The sequence below is a fragment of the Periplaneta americana genome, chromosome 3, assembly GCF_040183065.1.
Source record: "Periplaneta americana isolate PAMFEO1 chromosome 3, P.americana_PAMFEO1_priV1, whole genome shotgun sequence".
NCBI classification, from domain to species: domain Eukaryota; kingdom Metazoa; phylum Arthropoda; class Insecta; order Blattodea; family Blattidae; genus Periplaneta; species Periplaneta americana.
In genome coordinates, this window is record NC_091119.1 from 155,178,118 (window position 1) to 155,197,861 (window position 19,744).

General features: G+C 35.4%; 1 protein-coding gene across 1 annotated transcript; it reads left to right on the top strand.

The window, feature by feature from the left end:
- The first annotated feature begins 4,579 nt into the window (after window positions 1-4,579).
- Window positions 4,580-19,384, top strand: LOC138696714 (uncharacterized). Its single transcript, XM_069822035.1, has 6 exons — window positions 4,580-4,703; window positions 10,479-10,596; window positions 13,150-13,277; window positions 15,870-15,955; window positions 16,653-16,739; window positions 18,508-19,384. Exons 2-6 carry the CDS (start codon window positions 10,492-10,494, stop codon window positions 18,633-18,635), a joined length of 534 nt encoding a protein of 177 aa, XP_069678136.1. The 5' UTR covers window positions 4,580-4,703; window positions 10,479-10,491; the 3' UTR covers window positions 18,636-19,384.
- Window positions 19,385-19,744: the final 360 nt, after the last annotated feature.

A 19,744-nucleotide genomic window follows, 5' to 3' on the forward strand; every position in this document is an offset into this window, starting at 1 on the left:
TATTCATATTTCATTACATCTTTACGCTATGGATGTTTTTCTAAAAATATCTGATGCATTTGGTCACAGATAACTCTGCATCTAGGTAAGTTATAGGGTTAGAGCTGTAGTGAAATGTGTGTTGGAAAATATGCAATATGCACATGAATTTGAGCATTTACAAAGGCTGGTAAAATATTTCCTCTATTTACATGCATGTAGACTTATAAGAGCTTTGCGGCACATCTGAACCCGGACGTTACCTTTCATTGCATAAAAGGTAAAGGATGACGTGTTTGCTTTTGAGTTTCCATTCACTGACCGATGCCTAGCCACTCCCTGCCTACTTATGAAGCCCATCAAATAAACATCTTTTTCATTTTTTGGCCGAACATTGAACACCGTTTTTATGATTGTTTCTTTTTCCACATTTGAAAACGTATTTGTACACCTTTTTTCGACAGTTACAGTCTTTGCCCGTTTTTATTGGTCTCGACTAATACACCTTTGTAGGTTACAAACTCTTCTCCCCTACTCCTAGATATTTTCTCCATTTCTTTTGTATGTGAATTCCTGTTCACCTTTCCTTTCTTTCTTCTTGGCTCATTACCTTCCTCTTCTAACATTGTTGTTGGTTTTTACTCAAAGACACTAACTTCAAAAACTATTTTCCAAATCTTTCATACAGAAGACGTTTGATCAAACATAAACTGGAACACCTGCAATAATAAAGTATTAAAACAGTTACGAAACGAAACGATTATTACAGTGTATGCCATGCTCCAAGCATACCATAAGAAAACTAACACAATAGTGCTCCACTATTGAGTGGAATAGAAGTAACATTCCTGGAATGTTACCGTTCTTCTACTCAACTCCAAACACGGGTCCATGCTATTGGCATTAGGATGATAGGAATATTATTCCTTTCCTGCTCAATAAGTAGGACTATGATATATGAACAATTCTGCTATCTCAGTTTATTTTCGCATTTTTTGGAATGTTACCCCTTTTCCACTCACCGATTCAATTCAGGTGGCCACACTGTTCGTAAAAAGTTCAAGTTATATGAAAGTAATGTATCTGCATATTTAGTGAATGAGTGAAAGGTAGCCTACGTCACTATGTATATGCATACTTATTTCAATTGTATGAACATACTCATGATTATGTATGCATTATGTAGGCTATGTACTGCACAATGTCCGAATGTGCGATTGCAAACATTGCGTGAGTGTGCGATTGCAAGTGTGTGAATGTGTGCAGTTGCAGCTATGTGTTTATCTGAGGTTGCAAATGTGTGCAGTTGCATATATGTATGTGCAGTTGCAAGTATGTAAATTTGTGCAGTTGGAAGTACTACGCGACCAAGGCGGGACCCGTCGTGGCAGAATGAGGAACTCCGTGCTCGCTGCGTATGTTTACTGCTGGAGTGTCGTCACATCCAATGCCTAGCGTTTCAATCTGGTCGCAATGCCGCGTGTAGGAAGACGTGTGTTTCGTAGCCAAACGCGGAGCATTATTTATGATGTCATAAAGTTTAGAGATGAAGAAAAGACAACTGATTCATTTCTACCTCTGTCGAAGGCAACAGAGCGTGCTGCAGCTATTGTGAAAGCAAATAAGGAAACAATTAGTAGTCCACACCTGCGAGTAACGATTAGCTTGTCTGACCGCGAAACCAGGTGGCCCGGGTTCTATTCCCGGTCGGGGCAAGTTACCTGGTCGAGGTTTTTCCGGGGTTTTCCTTCAACCTAATATTACCTAATGCTGGGTAACTATCGGTGCTGGACCCCCGACTGATTTCACCGACATTATGACCTTCATCTCATTCAGACGCTAAATAACCTAAGATGTTGATAAAGCGTCGTAAAATAACCTACTAAAAACAATTAGTAGGATTAGAAAAGAAGGTAAAAAATGAGAAATGCTAAGGTAAGAAATGATATCAAATGCAATAGTGTATAAAATACGGTAGCTACTTTAGTTTACGTTACTTTCTATTCATGTTCTCTCCTTTACGAACACCGATGTTGTGGTGTTTATTCTGAATAGATTTCTGTGTGTCTAAGCATATGATAAATAAAACTAAACAATAAACTATAAACTTATACGAATATATAACATATAAAGCGTATTAATAATAACGAAACAAGAAAATAGTTCAGCACGTGCTTCATTTTGCATCTGATGCGGACTTTACAGCACGGCCTATGTTGTGAAGCGAATCGCAGCGCCACGATGCAAAACGGTTCCCGCCTTGGTCGCGTAATATGTGCGTGTCTGAAGTTACAAGTGTGTTCTTGTGTGCGATTACAAGTGTACCATGAGTGTGTGCATTTGCAAGGGTGTGCGTTTGTGTAGTTGCAAGTGCGTTCGCGTGTGACGTTTCAGGTGCGCTCATCTATGTGTTTGAAGATATTTATTTGCCTGTGTGCTGTTGCAAGTTGTGCGTTCGTGCGAGTGTAAGTGTGCGGAAGTATATGCAGTTTTATGTGTGTGTATGTGCGGTTGAGTGTATTTGCGCATATGTGTGCTGTGATATTATTTCCACACGTGTGTGCTGTTGTAAATATTGCTACGAACATGTGTGCTGTTCCAAATGTGTGTGCGTGTTTGTGCCTATATATGATTGCAAGCATTTGTGAGCATGCCGTTTCAAGTATTTGCGCCTATATCTATATATGGTTGCAGGTGTTACTCACGCATGCGGTTTGTTGTTTGTGTGTGTTGTTAGTATCTGAGCTTGAATGTTTGAGGTTGCAAATATTTGTGCGCCCTCGTTTATATGTGTGTACGTTTACAGTTTTGATTAAAAACATTATCAAATTAATGTTTTGAACCACAAATTCAATTTTATTCGTCTTTGTGTTCATTAGTCTCATGCACAGAATAACGATGGTCTGGTTCTCACACATAGATCACTGTTCAAGTTGTAAGACGCTTGAAAGACTTCCATAAAGTTATCTTTTTTTTTTACATAATTATCAGAGTGTGTATAACATAGACTTTTGAGTAAGAAATAATCGTCTATATACAGTCTCAGACATAACAAATGACCGCTCTCATGTAGCGTGAATTTGGCTAAGGCCACTTCGGGCAGGGCCTGGTTCGCATAACTAGGAATATGATATTTATTTTGTACCTAATTTACTCCTTGAATATACAGGGACATCATTTTATTTTTACTTCAATTTTTATTGTACCTGAGTTTTTGAATATACTTCATTCCCACTCCTTTTACTAATGAAGTTCTAACTGTCCTCCACACAGAACCAAGTAAACAGTACTGAGTTAGTGAGTATAGTACGTTCCAGAAATATGTTCGCATTTTACAGTGACGAAGGAGCTTTCAATATTGAATCATATTTTCGCACAGGTATTGTCGTCCGTTTGCCTACACCGCATCCTGATTTCCCCCACCTGCTTCTACTCACCCCTCTGTAAAGGCTAGTGGCTGGGCTGTCTTAGATCTTTTCTGAAAACATTAATTTCTGTTAGGAATTGGACGACTACGTAATATTATACAAGTGTTTAAAATAACTTAAATGAAAGGGCCTTGTTGAAGTAATTAACTGTCACGTGATTTCCTCCTTTTCTACAATCCTGCGACATAATCACTTGGACGGACAGTAGGTAGTATGTCTGAGTAATTTTGTCTGTGCGGGTCGGGCAGAAGTGAAGATTGAATTTACAGTAGATAAGGTACTCTTTTATAGAGTAGGTACAGAATTATTTCAACATTAGTTAGTAGTTCGAAGGATGAAACTGGTAATTGGAATTAGATGCAATAGTCTATAGTGCGATAATATGCACAGAAGAATTGAAGCCTGTATCGAACTGAACGGTCACCATTTTCAAAAACGTGTTTAAATATCCATATTATGATTATTTTTCAATTCAACTTCATTCTCTATATTGTACGCTAATGTGCTGTAGACAGTATAATATACACTGCATAATGAATGCGTTCTCATGTATAACTCAGTTCGTGAGTAAAATACTTGTTGTTAATACTGTACTGTATTTTGATTAAATAAAAAACTAATGAAAATTATGAAACACAAAATTGCGATATTTCCTAGTTTACGTAAATGGTTGAATTACTTTTCTTCTCTCCTATACCTAGTGAAGTGATTTGTTTGTATTTTACACCAGTATCATCGAACTCCAGTAGTGGAATGGGGTAGCAAACGGTGTTTCCGGTTATCAACCTTTAATCCAAAGGTATAGCCAAGTTAATATTAAAAATGTTAGTAAAAATAAAATAACGACCCTGTATATTCGCTATGTAAACAGACAGAAAATCAACAAACAAACAAAACAAAGGAAAAACAGAGCGATGTCATGCATAAGGAATTCCTTCATGTGTAAACCTACGCTCTCACGGAATCAACCGAAGTCTTTCGAAGGGGACTTTGGGTATGGCTGTCGGTCATTTTTCCTTTTGTCTAAGACTGTAAATTTAATCGTGTGTAATACGATAATTTTACTTGTCTCTTCAGTCTTATTTATGTTTTTCAATATCTTGTCAAAGTTCATTGTTATTTAAAAAGGTTACGATAAGAAGAGCCAGACCCATATATTTATTCCTAATCCGAAACATATCACGACAAATGTGTGTGACTGATTTTTATTCGGTATACGCCAAGTATAAATACACGTACGAGTAAGTGAAGTGCGGAGAAACACCCGACTAGCTTTGTGGGCACTGCAAGTCTCAAGTGAGTATAAGAAGAATAATGTAACATAAGCTTTTCTTCATTAGTCCTACTTGTTCCTAAACCCACTAGTTAAAAAAACAACTAATAATAAAATTTTCGTAAGATAAAGCAACGTATTTTCGCGTATAGACAGCATCTCATTCGTAAGAGGAAAGAAGTTGGTGAAAATAAGAAATACTGTCAAAAAATATTTTTATATAGGCTACGTGAGAAAGAGTTTTCGGTTTAACGTTCAGAAATTGAAAGCCGTGTTATTTACTCACTCAAAATCGATACAATTCAGTATATCTATACTTGAATAATTACAAAGTGAATTGCAACAGAAAAACTACAAATTAAAGCAGTTTTTCTCTGTCTATCGCTCACATGCTTATAGAAGTTTATGATTCGGTAATAATGTACATACCAGGGATGTCAAAGCGCTTGCACTTCGTGCTCTCAAGAACCCGCACAACATTTCCTTAAGAGCGATGATTCCACTTTATCTTGCTAAAAAGTGAACCTTGTTGGATTTGTATTGCTTGTAGTATCAGCACTTAATGCAGGCGATTTAACATCCCTGATATATACGATTAATTAATTGTTATTAGTTGGTTTTCATTGTCTCTAACTGCACGAAATGAACCTTGCGATAAAATTTCTTAGTATTTTGTGCATCACATTTATTTGGCTTTTATTGCCCCGTCTTTCCGCTTCTCCTTTTTCTGTACTGGAAGGACAGAATAATTTAGCGATTTGGATATATAGTTTTTGACCCAACAAGCATGCCGAATTTATGAAGGTAGCCAACAACACTAATTTCTCATAAGGAGGGAAATTATTATAAATTGTGCCAGAAGTCAAATTGATAATACATTTGATATTTTATAATAATTTATTTATTTATTTTATTTATTATTAATATTTGTGTGCTGAACAACAGCCAGAGGCCAATTATAGTTCAGCACAATACACAAACAGAAGATACAAAGGTGCAAAACAAAAATAAATAATATCTTAAATAACAAAAACATACATGAATACAATTGAGTACAAACAGTAAAAACTAATAATCAAAACGAAACTAAACCTTAAAAGGATCTAAATTGTGCCCATGCAAATTGGCATATTTTATGCATCTACAGACTGGAGAAAGTGATTTTGAATTTCGGTTATAAAAATTTTTTTGAAATCTTAAACCTTTTATAGGAATACGAAGGCTGATATTGTTTAAGATAGACTCACAATCAATATCACCCTTGATAACTTTGCAAAAAAATTGATAATAAAGATTTAGACGTCTAGCATAAAGGCTACAACAGTTAAAATATTTACAGGTAATATCATAGTTAAAGTCAGTGGAATTGGGTATATATCGAAAAGCACATAAGGAAATAAATTTTCTTTGAATATTTTCCAATTTAACCGAATCGGTTGAAGTAATGGAATTCCAGGCTACAGATGCATATTCAAGTTTAGAGCGAACCAAAGTAAAGTATAGAATTAATAGTGACTCAGGAGTAGAAAAAGAATAGGTTATAGACCTTATTAAACCAAGCATTCTTATTGAATGATTATAAATATATTGAACATGATCGTGAAAGTATAATTTAGAATCGAGTAGTACACCAAGATCTTTTATAGAATTTTTCCTAATAATACAGGCGTTATTAAGAGAATAATTAAATTTTATGGAAGTAGTTTTTCGAGAGTACGAAATGACAAAAGTTTTTGTTTCATTAATTTTCATTCCATTAATGTCAGACCAAAGTTCAATGGAGTTAATATCATTTTGAAGAGTTTGGCAATCGGCAGAACTATTTATTGAGCGAAAGATTTTGAGATCATCAGCAAATAACAGGTAGTTTGAACTTATTCTTTTACATATGTCATCAATAAATAATAAAAATAATAGAGGGCCCAATGTAGATCCTTGGGGAACTCCACATAAACAATTAAATGGGTCCGAGAGAGAATCACCAAGACGAACACAACATTGTCTATTAGTTAAATAGTTTTCAAACCAGCTCACGTAGTTAGAAGAGAGACCAAAGTTTTTAAATTTATTTATCAGAATATTGTGAGGTACAACATCAAACGCTTTGCTAAAGTCGATTTAAATTGAGTCAATTTGACCTTGGGTTTCAACAACAGGCATAACAAGATTAAGGTAGGATACTAAGTTTGTAGTTGTTGATTTACCTTTAGTAAAACCATGTTGTGCTGAATTAATTTTATTCTTAACATAAAATGAAACATGTTTGTGGATTATTTTTTCAAAACTTTTTGAGAAATTGTTTAATATTGCAATAGGTCTATAATTGGAAACAACATTTTTTTTACCATTCTTAAAGATAGGAATAACGGATGCTTCTTTCCAAAGCATAGGGTATGTACCGGTTAATAAACTTAAATTAAATATAAAGGTTAAAACGGGTATTAGAATATTAGAACATCCCTTAATAATAAAATTAGGAATGCCATCAGTGCCCTTTGATTTATTAGGTTTAAGCTTTTTTATGGCTAATGAAACGTCTTCAACTGTAATTTTAGGTAAGGATAAGAAGTCAGTAGAATTATACTCCAACAAACAGAGATTAGAATTAGGCTGTTTTTGAATCGATTTGAATTGATTAGCAAATGCATTAGCAATTTCTTGCTGATCAGTAATGTGAATCCCATTTATTAATAATTCGGTGGGATAATTATTGGATTTACGAAAAGATTCTACGTATTTCCAAAATTTATTAGGTTCATTCTTCAAATTTTCATCAATGGATTGTAACCATTTAAATTTGTCAGATTTAATCATAGCTTTAACTTGTTTTCTGTAATTGGAAAAAATTTGATAATGGTGATCAGTTTTGAATTTCTTAAAATTTCTATGTGCTTTGTTCTTTTTCCTAATAAGTATACGCAAGGTATTTGAAAACCATTTAGGATAGTGCGATTTTTTTACGAAAGTGACAGGAACAGCAAGATAAATAGCTTTGTTCATAATCTGGGATAACGCGTTAGCAGCAACGTTAACATCAATAGTTTGATATATGGAATTCCAATCATGATTGTATAGAGTGGAATAGAGTTTCAAGTAATCACCTTGAGAATAGTTTATGAAGGTACTAGATTGGCAGTGATCAGGTAGCGACAAATACACTTCAAGATTAATGGAGATAGATGGATGATAAGAATCCTCCAAAACTAGAGAATGATTGGCTAGTTTACTGTACTATTAATAATATTAGTAAAGACAAGATCAAGTAGATTTTTACTTGAGACAGTAAAATTAATTTGGTTTAATCCCAGAAGGCAAGACGAGGAATATAAATCACTGGACTTAATTTTAGAGTAGTAATGAATATCATTAAGATTAAAACCAGTTGACCAATCCATACCAGGACAATTGAAATCACCAATAATTACTATTCTAAAATTATGAGTATCAAGGTTTTTTCAAGAAAATTGAGGTAAGATTTTAAGTGATTATGACCGAAATCAGGTGGGAAGTAATGATTTCCAATTAATAAATTAATACCATCAGCCATTTTAATTTCAATCCAAACACATTCATTAATAATTTCTAAATCATATCGGCGACAGGTAAAAGGTAACTGGTTGTTAATCGCTGTTAGGACACCCCCACCTCTTTTTTTATTGGTGTCCTCATACGTTCTGTCTGCTCGAAACACAGTATAATTGTTAGGGAATAAGTTTGTATTTAATACTGATTCAGATAACCATGTTTCAGTAAGACAGATAATCATATCATTATTACTTACTACATTTTGAAAAATTTCATCAATTTTTGTATTAAGACCACGAACATTTTGGTAAAATATCTCAAGATGATTATTAGAACTGTGCATTGAGAGTTAGAGAATAATATTAAGAGGCATTAACCCTAGAATCAACTGAAGAACCTGGTGGAGCAAAATGCTGCTCAGGTTTAAGTTTACCAAAAAAGGGTGCAATGAGGCATCCCGCAGGCCAAACATCAGAATTATTAATTAACTCGAAATCCCTCTCATCAACTGAGATATGAAAAGAGGAATACGACTGGTATTTTGTTTTCAATTTAGTTATTTCGAGAGACCTTAATTTACGTTGATGAAAGAGTGAATCCTTAATATTATTCTCGTTTACATTAGGACTAAATCTAGAAACAAAAAGAGATTTGGTTCTGATTCTCTCTGGAGCCATTTCTAAGTTGCTATTAGTTAGAGTGCCAACTTTAGGATCTCGTTTCTTAAATTTTTTGCGAGTGACAGTTTGAAATCCATCAGAGTCTACGTTATTTGATAACGCAACAGTGCTATCGTCTGTGCGTACGACAGCAGAGATTACCTCATTACTGTTATGATGAGTAAGAGCAAATGAAGTACTCGGTGCTGACTTCGCATGATTGCGAGAATTAACAGTGTCAAACAAAACACTACTGTAGGATTTAGTAACCGGGTGAACAGTGGACTGTTGACCCAATTTAGGGACAATCTGATCAGGCTTACAAGGACAGGAATTTTTTACCAAAATCTCGGCCATTTGTAATTTGAGGGCAGTATTCTCGCTCTTTAATTCACCCATTTCCTTTTCAAGATTTTTAACATGCTCCAGAATAACTGTTAAAGTATCTAGAATGGATTCACTATTCAATTGTACCGTCTCTATTTGTACAGAGAGAGATTCCTTACTTTGTAAATTAGGTAGTTCAAGTTCCCTAGTAGGCGAGATGATCTTCTTATCGGTCTTCTTGGTCGGTTTCACAGGAGTGTTATCACCATGAACCGCCTTCGCAGCACTGGTACACTCATCACACTTGAAGGAGGAAATGCCTCCCTTCATGAAAAAATCGTATTCCACTTCACTCATATTTAAACAATCAAGATGAAATCTTAGGCCACAAGGCCCAACACACTTCAGGAACTTTTGTCTGCCGAAGAAAGCAGCGCTACATTTAGAACATGTATCTTTACTAGGCGGCATTGTACGCAGTTAACTAAGAGCCTTAAATGAGGACACAGACGAATGTAGTAACAACTAAACACTGTGAAAACAGCGGAGCTACACAAAAAGTCGACTGCTCTTCATGACGACTAGAATAATAATAATAATAATAATAATAATAATAATAATAATAATAATAATAATAATAATAATAATAATAATATTCATCATGATCATATGAATATGAGGATGTTCGGTGGGAGAGAGTCGATATTGCAAATCAAGATTTCAGGTATAACTCCCTGTAAAGTTGATTTGAATAATTTCGAGGGAAAAATTGTTCCGGAGCCGGGTATCGAACCTGGGACCTTTGGTTTAACGTACCAACGCTCTACCACTAAGCTACTCGGGAACTCTCCCGAGTAGCTCAGTGGTAGAGCGTTGGTACGTTAAACCAAAGGTCCCAGGTTCGATACCCGGCTCCGGAACAATTTTTCCCTCGAAATTATTCAGAGTCGATATTATTAAGGAGTGTTGTGATCGTGTGTCTAGATTATGGTGGGTGGATACATTTTGAAAACGAGACACAAGATAGACAGGAGTGGAGAAATGCATTATGTGAAAAAGGAGAGAAAGATAGTGGATTTTCCTACGTTCTGGGTAGCTATTCAGTTTCATTTATAATGTAACGATTATTATGGAACAATAGAGAGTCTTTCTCATGTAATACCTTGAAATAAAATCACATTCCAGGAATGTGCTTCTTCATTTTTAAACAAATGTCAGTTTCACGTGCAGGTAATGAATTACGAGTAGGCCTACATGAATTTAATATTTCCATATTTGTCTTCACAGGTCCTAGTTGAAGATGTTGCTATTCCTAGCTCTGAGTTTGGTCGCTGGTGTGATTTTCACTTCTAGTAATGGGTGTGAAGTTGGCCCTGTACCTATCACAAATTTCGACTTCAAAAAGGTATGAATTTGTGGACATTAACTGTGATTAGATTTAACTCACTTTAATGTACAGTCTGCTCGGTTTGGGTATGAATAATATTAATTTATTATTATAAAGTTATTATGATAGTAGGAAAAAATTTCTTGCGGTTATATTATGATTAAAAGATAAGAGTTTCCATATATGACAATCAACAATGCATAATCTGAAAGGAGAAATGAAAATCGCAGATGATTAAAATGGCTACTACAAATCAACAACGGGCATAATGTGTTCTTTGGTATGCTAAATTTGAGTGTGTTAAAAGAGTTCAAAGAGAATTTTGGCGTGAGTATGGTGTGCATATTGTACCTTAATACGATTCCATAATGTTGTGGTATCGAACATTTGTAAAAACAGGTTCTGTGTTTAAAAAAAAACATGCAGGAGGTCGCAGGCGAAACCCAGTACGAGAAACAACTATCTCTTGGCTTGGACCCCGAATTCTCCAGATCTAACCCCCCCCCCCCCTCGATTCTTCGTGTGGGGTTTTGTTAAAGACGTTCTCTATTCAGAGAAACCCAAGAACATTGATGAACTGAGAGTAAAAATTACTCAAGCTTTTCAACAAATCACCCCTCTTATGTTACAAAGGACATGGGCTGAATTGCATCACCGTTATCAGTTGTGCAGGGTGCACAATGGGGGTCATGTTGAACTCTGAGGAATCTCCCATTTTTCAGTGTTTTATGAAAAAAGTTTCAACAAATAAAGTTCAGTAGGAAATGTTTTACGGTGTTTTTATTTTATCCATACCCAACGGATCACTCTGTATATTATAAGTAAGCAGTTCATACACTTTAACTAATTTTATTTAAATTACTTTGAATTTAGGCTTCTTTACAAATATACGTAGTCCTATGCCATTTTCTTTATTTGATGTGATCGTTTGACGAAATATAGGCTTCACACAAAGATAATTTTAAATCATACAGGAAGAAATATCTCTGATTGATATTCTGGCTCATATATACATCTATTATCTATTATCTGAGGTCTATTGTGCGACCCTGGGATGCGTTTCATGCCCACCGACCCCACTTAACTGCTAACACCCTGACGACCAGTCTCGCCATCCTTCCAAACCCAAGTACCATTCTACGCCAACAGCCCCCTCACATTTCTCCCCTCAAACGGTCTGAGTTGTAAGCTCCCTCTCCCGTCTCCGCAGTGGTCTGAGGTGTAAAACCCCTCTCCCGCCGGGAGGGGAGTGGGTTCCATTGCTCTTCACCAATTACCACAGCTTGACATATCCATGGAGGCCGGCTGAGAGAGTCAGCAGCTTTGGAGGGCCGCCGCAGGCACGATCTGAAAACCAAGTAAGGCAACCAGGAATGAAGAGGAAAGGATGATAAGGGAGGAAAGGAAGTGGCTAGAATGAATGGGGTTCCATACGCCTGATAAAGTTACCTGATATTCATCCATAAGAGTGAGGAAAAAACCCCGAGAAAACTTCACCCAGGCAACTTACTCTAAGGAATCGAACTCCGGCCCACTGGGTTCGGAAACGAAGACGCTACTACGAGACCACAGCGTTGGGTTGCGAGAAGTTAATATTCTACAAATAATATTTTAATAATAAATATAAATAAATAATAAATATTTCACAAATAATGTCAATGCAGTAACAACCTTACTCGACAGGTCGCTCTTATTGCAACCAGTTTCTCAATTGTACCCCAGATCACATAACCATTCCTACGTTAAAATCGACCGTACTTTGAAGAGAACAATCGCCAGGATCGCCACCCGTCCGCCGTAAACGTACACGAGATGGCAGTACAGTCGCTAATGCAATTCAAATGGGAGTCATGACGTGACTGTTATGTAACAACTAGTAAACATAGTAAACCTGACAAAAGTTGTTACCGTTAAAGCCCATAACGCCGAGCAATCTGTGTACATATGATCTAGGATTGTAATTGATAAAATATAATATGAATCCGTTTAAAAAGATTTAAGTTAAACTGTAGGCTACATTGTTGTATTATTAAAGCCTGGTCCACAATAAAGGTTGGCGAAGTTTTAGTTTGCCGTTTTCGTTTCCGATCACAGCCTATAGATTTTTTTCTGTTGTCATCATAAAGATATTGGGCGTCGTATATTTTGTAGCAAGGAGCCATAACATAATTTCTCCTTCATCCATTGCTTGTAGAATCATTTTCAATATATGCTACGTGTATTATGTGTCCATATTACCACCTGAATTGAATTCTAAAACATTCTGTGTCATAAATTTTGAAGTTGATTAACCTGTGTTTACGTTGGCTGGCTTGTAGGCTACTCATGAGGGAATGCCATTGGTCAAATATACACAAATAACATAAGAATACGTAATAGTGAATTTACATATATTTATTGACATACATATCGATATGCATAGTCGTTTACATTCCCAGTTTATTAGAAATAAAAAATATTCAAGTTAATGTCATCCACTTACCGCTCTCCGTCTGGTTCTCGTTCCCGTTTATTGTGGACCACCCTTAACTAGCATCAGGAGAATTTGATGAAAATCTAATTGTGTTATAGTTCAATGGTCACTGGATATGGTTATATCATACTCCAAGTGAAATGGAGACTTATTTTGGGTGCCTCCGAGAAGATATCATCCCTCAAGGTGACAAGAGCGTGTCGAATACAGTGACATACAACCGTCTGTAAGTAATATTAACATTTGAACTATAATAATACTGATTTCGTCTGGAATTTTAATTCTGTACACGTTTTTGGGATGACATTAAACTATAGCCTACAACAAAGCAGTAGAGGTCTATAGTTTCCAAAAGTTAGTGTTCTTCTCATACATTACAAAGTCAGAAATGTCATATTTGAAGGATTCAGAACCATAGTGGGCCAAGCGCCATTTATTAAAAACGGAGAAAGCAAGGGTTAAAGTTAAGTGAATACCATGGTTTAATGAAGATTTATATATCATTTAGTTTTAATGTGTATACTTTATATTACTTGCTATGTGTGTCCATTGAATTATGGTAATAACTTCATTTTAACCCTTGTTTTCTACGGTTTCAGTAACTGGCGCTTGGCCCACTATGGTTCTGAACCCTTCATTTATTACTGTAGACGTATTTTCTTTGATATGCCTATGTTTGTAACATACTCAAATTTCAGTCGAGGTAGCATTATTTGCTGTTTAATACGCCATCTGCAAGAAAATGTAACAATTCGGAATAACAATAAATTTACATCCAGACGTCAATGGTACATTGATTAATTAGTTCACTATAATCATATAAATTTACATGGGAGTGCATACTTTATTTATTTATGAGAAGTGAGTGAGACATTTTGCATTTGAGCAATGTAGACAGTGAGAAATTTTTAGATCTGTACAAAATTAACTTAATGTAGCCCATGTCTTTTTTATTCATTGGATTGAAGTCACCCGAATCCTCCACCACAAGATTGATACAGTACATAGGCTAACGAATCTGTGTCAATGAAAGATGATGGTCAGAAGAATTTACATGCTATACAATTTTCTTATTATTTATTAACACTAATTATAAGGGGAAATTAGTTTCTAGATTTTCACGGCAGTGCACATTCTCAGCGACACTGATACCAAAATTCTGTTTTGGATATATATATATATATATATATATATATATATATATATATATATATATATATATCCAGGTATGCTTGTGTACAGAGTTCTATCATAAATTTTTGGACGTTTATTTATTTTTTTTTCGTATGGCCTAAGTTAGTCAATACATTCAGAATTGAAGCATATGAATTGTAATGATAAACAAATTACGGGTTCTCTGTTTAAAAAATGCTCATATTTTTTATTTACATGAAAACGGCTATGAAACGTTTTTTTTACAATATTTTCTTATTTAAGATAAATTATATATTTTCGGGTAGAGGAGGTTAAGTCATTTTTTGTGCAAATAGAGTTTTGTTCCCCAGGGGACTGCACAAGTTAAATTCAAGTGGGTGTGCAAAAAACAAAAGAATACTAGCGTTTAATATAATTCTATTTGTGTAGAAAATTATTTGCAATAAGAGTCCAGTGTTTAATTTTGATTTAACTGAAAACTCGTTTTTTTTTTTTACTTTTCCCCTTTTACTCAAATACCATCGAATTAATAAAGTAAATGGTGTAAATATCATAGTAAGTTATGTCTGCGATTTGCTTTCGGCAGATAAGTTCATTAATTATTTGCAGAATATTACTCCGATGGAAAATTAGTTCAAAGAAAATATTTAGAGCTTGAAAGTATTACTACGAATTTGTGTTAAAAATTTACGTAACCTGAGCGGCTCTTGAAAAATATCATGCCAGAAATCAGGCGTTAGATTCCTACAAAATCATTAATATCGACAAAATTATATTCATATTTCCTATTAAAATCATTTTGAAGCAAATATTGAGAGCTTAAACGTGTCTATACGAGTGTGAAAAATTAAGGTAACCATACTATATAAATACAGGGTGAGTCATAAATATGTTTGGAAAACGCGTGAGCATGCTCCTGGATACAAAATAATAACAATTCCCGATATGAAAATTTGACGGAAAATGCATATTTATTGCAGAAATGATCCTACTTTGTTTTTGTTTTTTTTCTGTTGTGTCACAAGTACATGTTTCGAAACTTGTCATTTAACGTTTACAAAAGGTGCTCAATGTGTCCCCCCTCCTTTGTTTACACATGTCTGAGGACGACGTACAGACGACTGGCGACTTCGCTCAAATAGCATGTTGTCGTCATGGATCAATTGGCATGCATTGGCATGATCCTCTGTATCATTCACTGGTGTTGCATAGACGATAGCCTTCAAGTGCCCCAAAAATAAAAATCTAATGAGATGAAGTCGGGTGATCTTGGTAGCCAAGGCACTGGACCGCCGCGTCCAGTCAAAACAAAAGCAATGTACTACTGTCTTGTCACTGTGTTGTTTGTAAACAAACACTGGTACGAAATCAAAACAAAAGCAACACAATTATCAGATACTTATGAAAACAAGTCACTATTTCTTTCAATAAATAAGCATTTTCCGTCAAATTTTCATATAAGGAATTGTTCTTATTTTTGATCGAGGAACACGCTCACTCGTTTTCCAAACATACATATGACTCACTCTGTATATATAGCGGAAATCGGTCGTTACTGTCCTCCAGGCATTAATTAACATTCTTACTCACCAAGAACGTTTGTGAGGACTACGATATCATGTTAGATTTTCTGCACTTCTAAAAATGTGTGTTGTTCCAACAGGGAGAAACGTGATCAAGAGTTCAAGGGATTTCTGAGGGAATGGAACTCAACAAGTTATTTTCAGGAATTCGAAGATAACGTGCAAGGTAAGTTCAGATTTTAACACGATAAAAATAGTGATTACCGATCGGTAGTGCGTGTAAAATATTAGGGGATGATCGTGAAGAAGTCGTGGGAAAGTAAATGTACAGTAGTGGCAAAAAAAAACCGGACCGATGCCTTGTAGCTGATTTCAGAGCCTTGTTCACTCCAGAGCACGATAGACTGGTAACTAAGACTTTCGTGGTTCGAATCCTGTCTGGGAAGAAAACTTTTTTTGTTCCTTCTTCAAATTTATTCCCAATATTTTTCGATTGCTGGTAAAATTCATCCTCTGGGAATAATAAGTTAATTAAGTAGTAAAATATCGCTGCAATCGAAAAGTATTTCAGAATGTAATTGACGACCTGAATTGAATACCTGAATTGACAAACATTTCAAGTCCATTGAAGTAACTTGATCAGGAAAGCAAGAAAACTACATAGGCTTCCCATATAAGAGCAATTGAATATAGCCTAGTTGTATGATTAAAAAACACAGGCTTAGAGTCAGACTTGATATATTCTTTTTTACAGGATGCAGGATGGTAGCCTATGCAAAACGCTAAATATGTCAGGTAAAAAATCACATTCAGTAAATTGTGGACTTGGGATGTTTGTCAATTCAGGTCTTCAATTATCATTACGATTAAAAAACTAAGCTTTGCGCTGTATTGCATTGTGTACGAACATTCTGTTGTTGCAGATCTTTGGAAAGCCGTTTTCTTCGTCATGGGAATCGATTACGAAAAGTACGTGGTTGTTATAGGTTGCGTGGAAAGAGTGGATCATCGTGAGTATATATCTTTATTTATCGAATTTTTCGGTAGACTATATGCTTGATGACACTCCTAAACGCCTGAATTCCTTGCGAAGATATTCAAAAATAGTTTTCATTTATTGTAAAGACTCAACCTGTTACCCACTTTCATCAGTAGGCAATTGGAAATGCTTAAAAAATAACATTTAACGCTTTAACTCAAAAATATCTGGGAATAGATGTTACCACATTGTTATGCTTTCCTGAGGTTCATTGAACATCCAACGTCCCATCTCTCGTCCTGTGGTGTAGGCTACACTCTCTATTTCACCATCCTCCTTCTCAGAACATTATAAGCATTATAACTGATTTAAACCATATTGTTTTGCCAATACAGTTTATTTTGTTTTGTGTATGTTTAAATTTTCATAAATATTATATCAACTTCAAAATATAATCTTTATAAGCCTTAATAAAATAATGCCAAGAAATGTAACGAGTTCAGGACTATCAGCCTGATATCACACTCGGCGAAGATTCTCTTGCGAATACTAAATCGACGTTTATATTCTAAGATGGAAGAACAGTTGGAAGAAGAGCAGTTTGGCTTCAGGAAGGGAAAAGGTACGAGAGATGTAATTGGACTGCTACAACAATCGGCGAAATAGAAGAATAAAGAAGTTTATGTAGTATTTGTGGAACTAGAAAAAGATTTTGACAGAGTTGATTGGAATAAACCGATGGGGATCCTGAAGAAAATTGATGTGGATTGGAAAGAGAGGACGTTGTTCAGTAATCTTTATACGAAACGAGTCAAAGTCAGAATAGGAGAAGAAATTTCTGAAGGAAGTGAAACTGGGAGAGGAGTACGTCAAGGATGTCCTTTATCACCTATCTGTTAAACATTTACTTGGAGGATTTAGTAAAGAACTGTTTTCAGAAGATGAAAGGAGTGATAGTAGGAGGAAGAGGAATAAAGTGCATAAGATTTACTGATATGGCGTTGTTATCAGAAAAGGAGATGATACTAAGGGATATGCTACTGAAGCTAAATGACAGCTGTGAGCAGTATGGGATGAAGATAAATGCAAATAAGACGAAGACCATGGTGATAGGAAGAAAAGTAAAGAAGGTAAACTTTCGAATTCTAAAGGAGGCAGTAGAGCAACTGGACAGCTTCAAATACTTGGGGTGTACTATAAGCAGTAACATGGTTGCTGCCAGAATCGTAATCGTAAGGAAGAGACTAGCGAAATGCTTTATGTGGAGTGTGGCATAGTATGAGGCAGAAACATGCACATTACGACGAAGAAAAGAGAAGGGAATAGAAATGAAATGTGGATATGAAGAAGAATGGATAGTGTGAAGTGAACAGACAGAATAAGAAATGAAGCTATGTTGGAAAGAGTGGACGAAGAAAGAATGTTACTGAAACTGATCAGGAAGAGGAAAAGGAATTGGCTGGGTCACTGGCTGAGAAGAAACTGCCTACTGAAGGATGCACTGGAAGGGTTGGTGAACGTGAGAAGAGTTCGGGGCAGAAGAAGATATCAGAAGAAAGACGACATTAAGATATATGGATCATGTGAGGAAACAAAGAGGAAGGTAGAAAATAGGAAAGATTGGAGAAAGCTGGATTTGCAGTAAAAGACCTGCCCTTGGGCAGAACACTGAATGAATGAATGAATGAATGAATGAATGAATGAATGAATGAATAGGGCTATAATTAATTTTTAAAAATAATTCTTGTCCAATAATAATGCAGATTGGTGACTCATACTTTTTGTTTGTTTGTTCACAGCTCAAATATATGTCGGTTTCCGTGTGGCAAATCCTGATAAAGATACGATAGAGGCTGCAAACAAGACGTTACAAGAAAACGGTATGAGTCTAAAGGATCTAGAGAGATTCCCTGACTGCGATGCCTAAGGATGAATTGCTGAGATAACTGCTGAGCTTCAAATCTTAAGCTGGCGCTAATTACATTTTAAAGTGTATCTACAGAAATATTCATTGATTTACTTTCAAAGATAATGAAAAATAATTAATAGAGCATGTGTGTTGATATTAATATAGGTGATTATTTCCTTTTATAGTAATGTCTTATATGGTGTGACAGTAACATATTTTCTGCACTATAATGCATCCTCTCTTCATTGTTTTCTCTCATGTCCGATACTGTGTCTTTTGGAATTAAGGACTTCTGAAGCTGCCAGGAAAAAAGTTTTTGTGAAAATTCTTATTAGTAAATTACTCTGACGTTTTCTTCTGTCTTTCCACGATTGCATTAAGAAAATAACGGTACGTGGAATATTGTACAAAAATTGAGGTATTATAATAATTTAACGTTACCAATAACAAGAAACAACTAAATTACTGGATCTGTAACCATATGTTATTAGATATGTTATTAGATTAAACAATTATATGTCTATCTATTCTGTAGCATAAGAAAGTGTATTGACGATTTTTACTTGACTACTGCACTTCATACAACGAGAAAAAAAAAAAAAAACGCTGAGAAACACTGTTCCACCATTTTGAACTGTCGACTGCTTGAATTATAGTAAGACACATTTTGTACAATATCTTCCTAACATACGTATCATAAAATAAGATTTTGCTATTGTAATGTATACTACACCGTCACGAATTAAACTGAATTGCACTTAATTGAAGTCAGCTGTATACTAATGCTCTAACCTTAACATCCCTTCAGCCTGTGTTATCTGTCCATTCTATATAATATAAAACCTTCCCGCGCTCGACCCAGGGTTATGTAGGAACAACTATTTCAGTGGCAGTCAAGCTGAATCTTTAACAGCATTTACGGCATTTACCAAAGCACTAAGTCTATCTGTTTCTTGGCGACTGGTAGAAGATGGCCTGTGTCTTGTCTAACTAGTTCGCGACTTGAATCATTTGATATCTTTCTCTGGAGTCATATAAAAGAGTTAGTGTACAGAGACATAGGCCCCTACTGAAAAAAATGTGGAGTAACTCATCGCTCTCAGGTCAGTAATGTTGTTCCGAGTGGT

What these genes read in the sequence shown, in the direction of transcription:
- LOC138696714 (XM_069822035.1), top strand. Translation starts at nt 10,492, where the DNA reads ATGTTGCTATTCCTAGCTCTGAGTTTGGTCGCTGGTGTGATTTTCACT. An exon ending in CAAATTTCGACTTCAAAAAG is followed by an intron (nt 10,597 to 13,149) that starts GTATGAATTTGT and finishes ATTGTGTTATAG; the next exon opens with TTCAATGGTCACTGGATATG. An exon ending in ACAGTGACATACAACCGTCT is followed by an intron (nt 13,278 to 15,869) that starts GTAAGTAATATT and finishes TTGTTCCAACAG; the next exon opens with GGAGAAACGTGATCAAGAGT.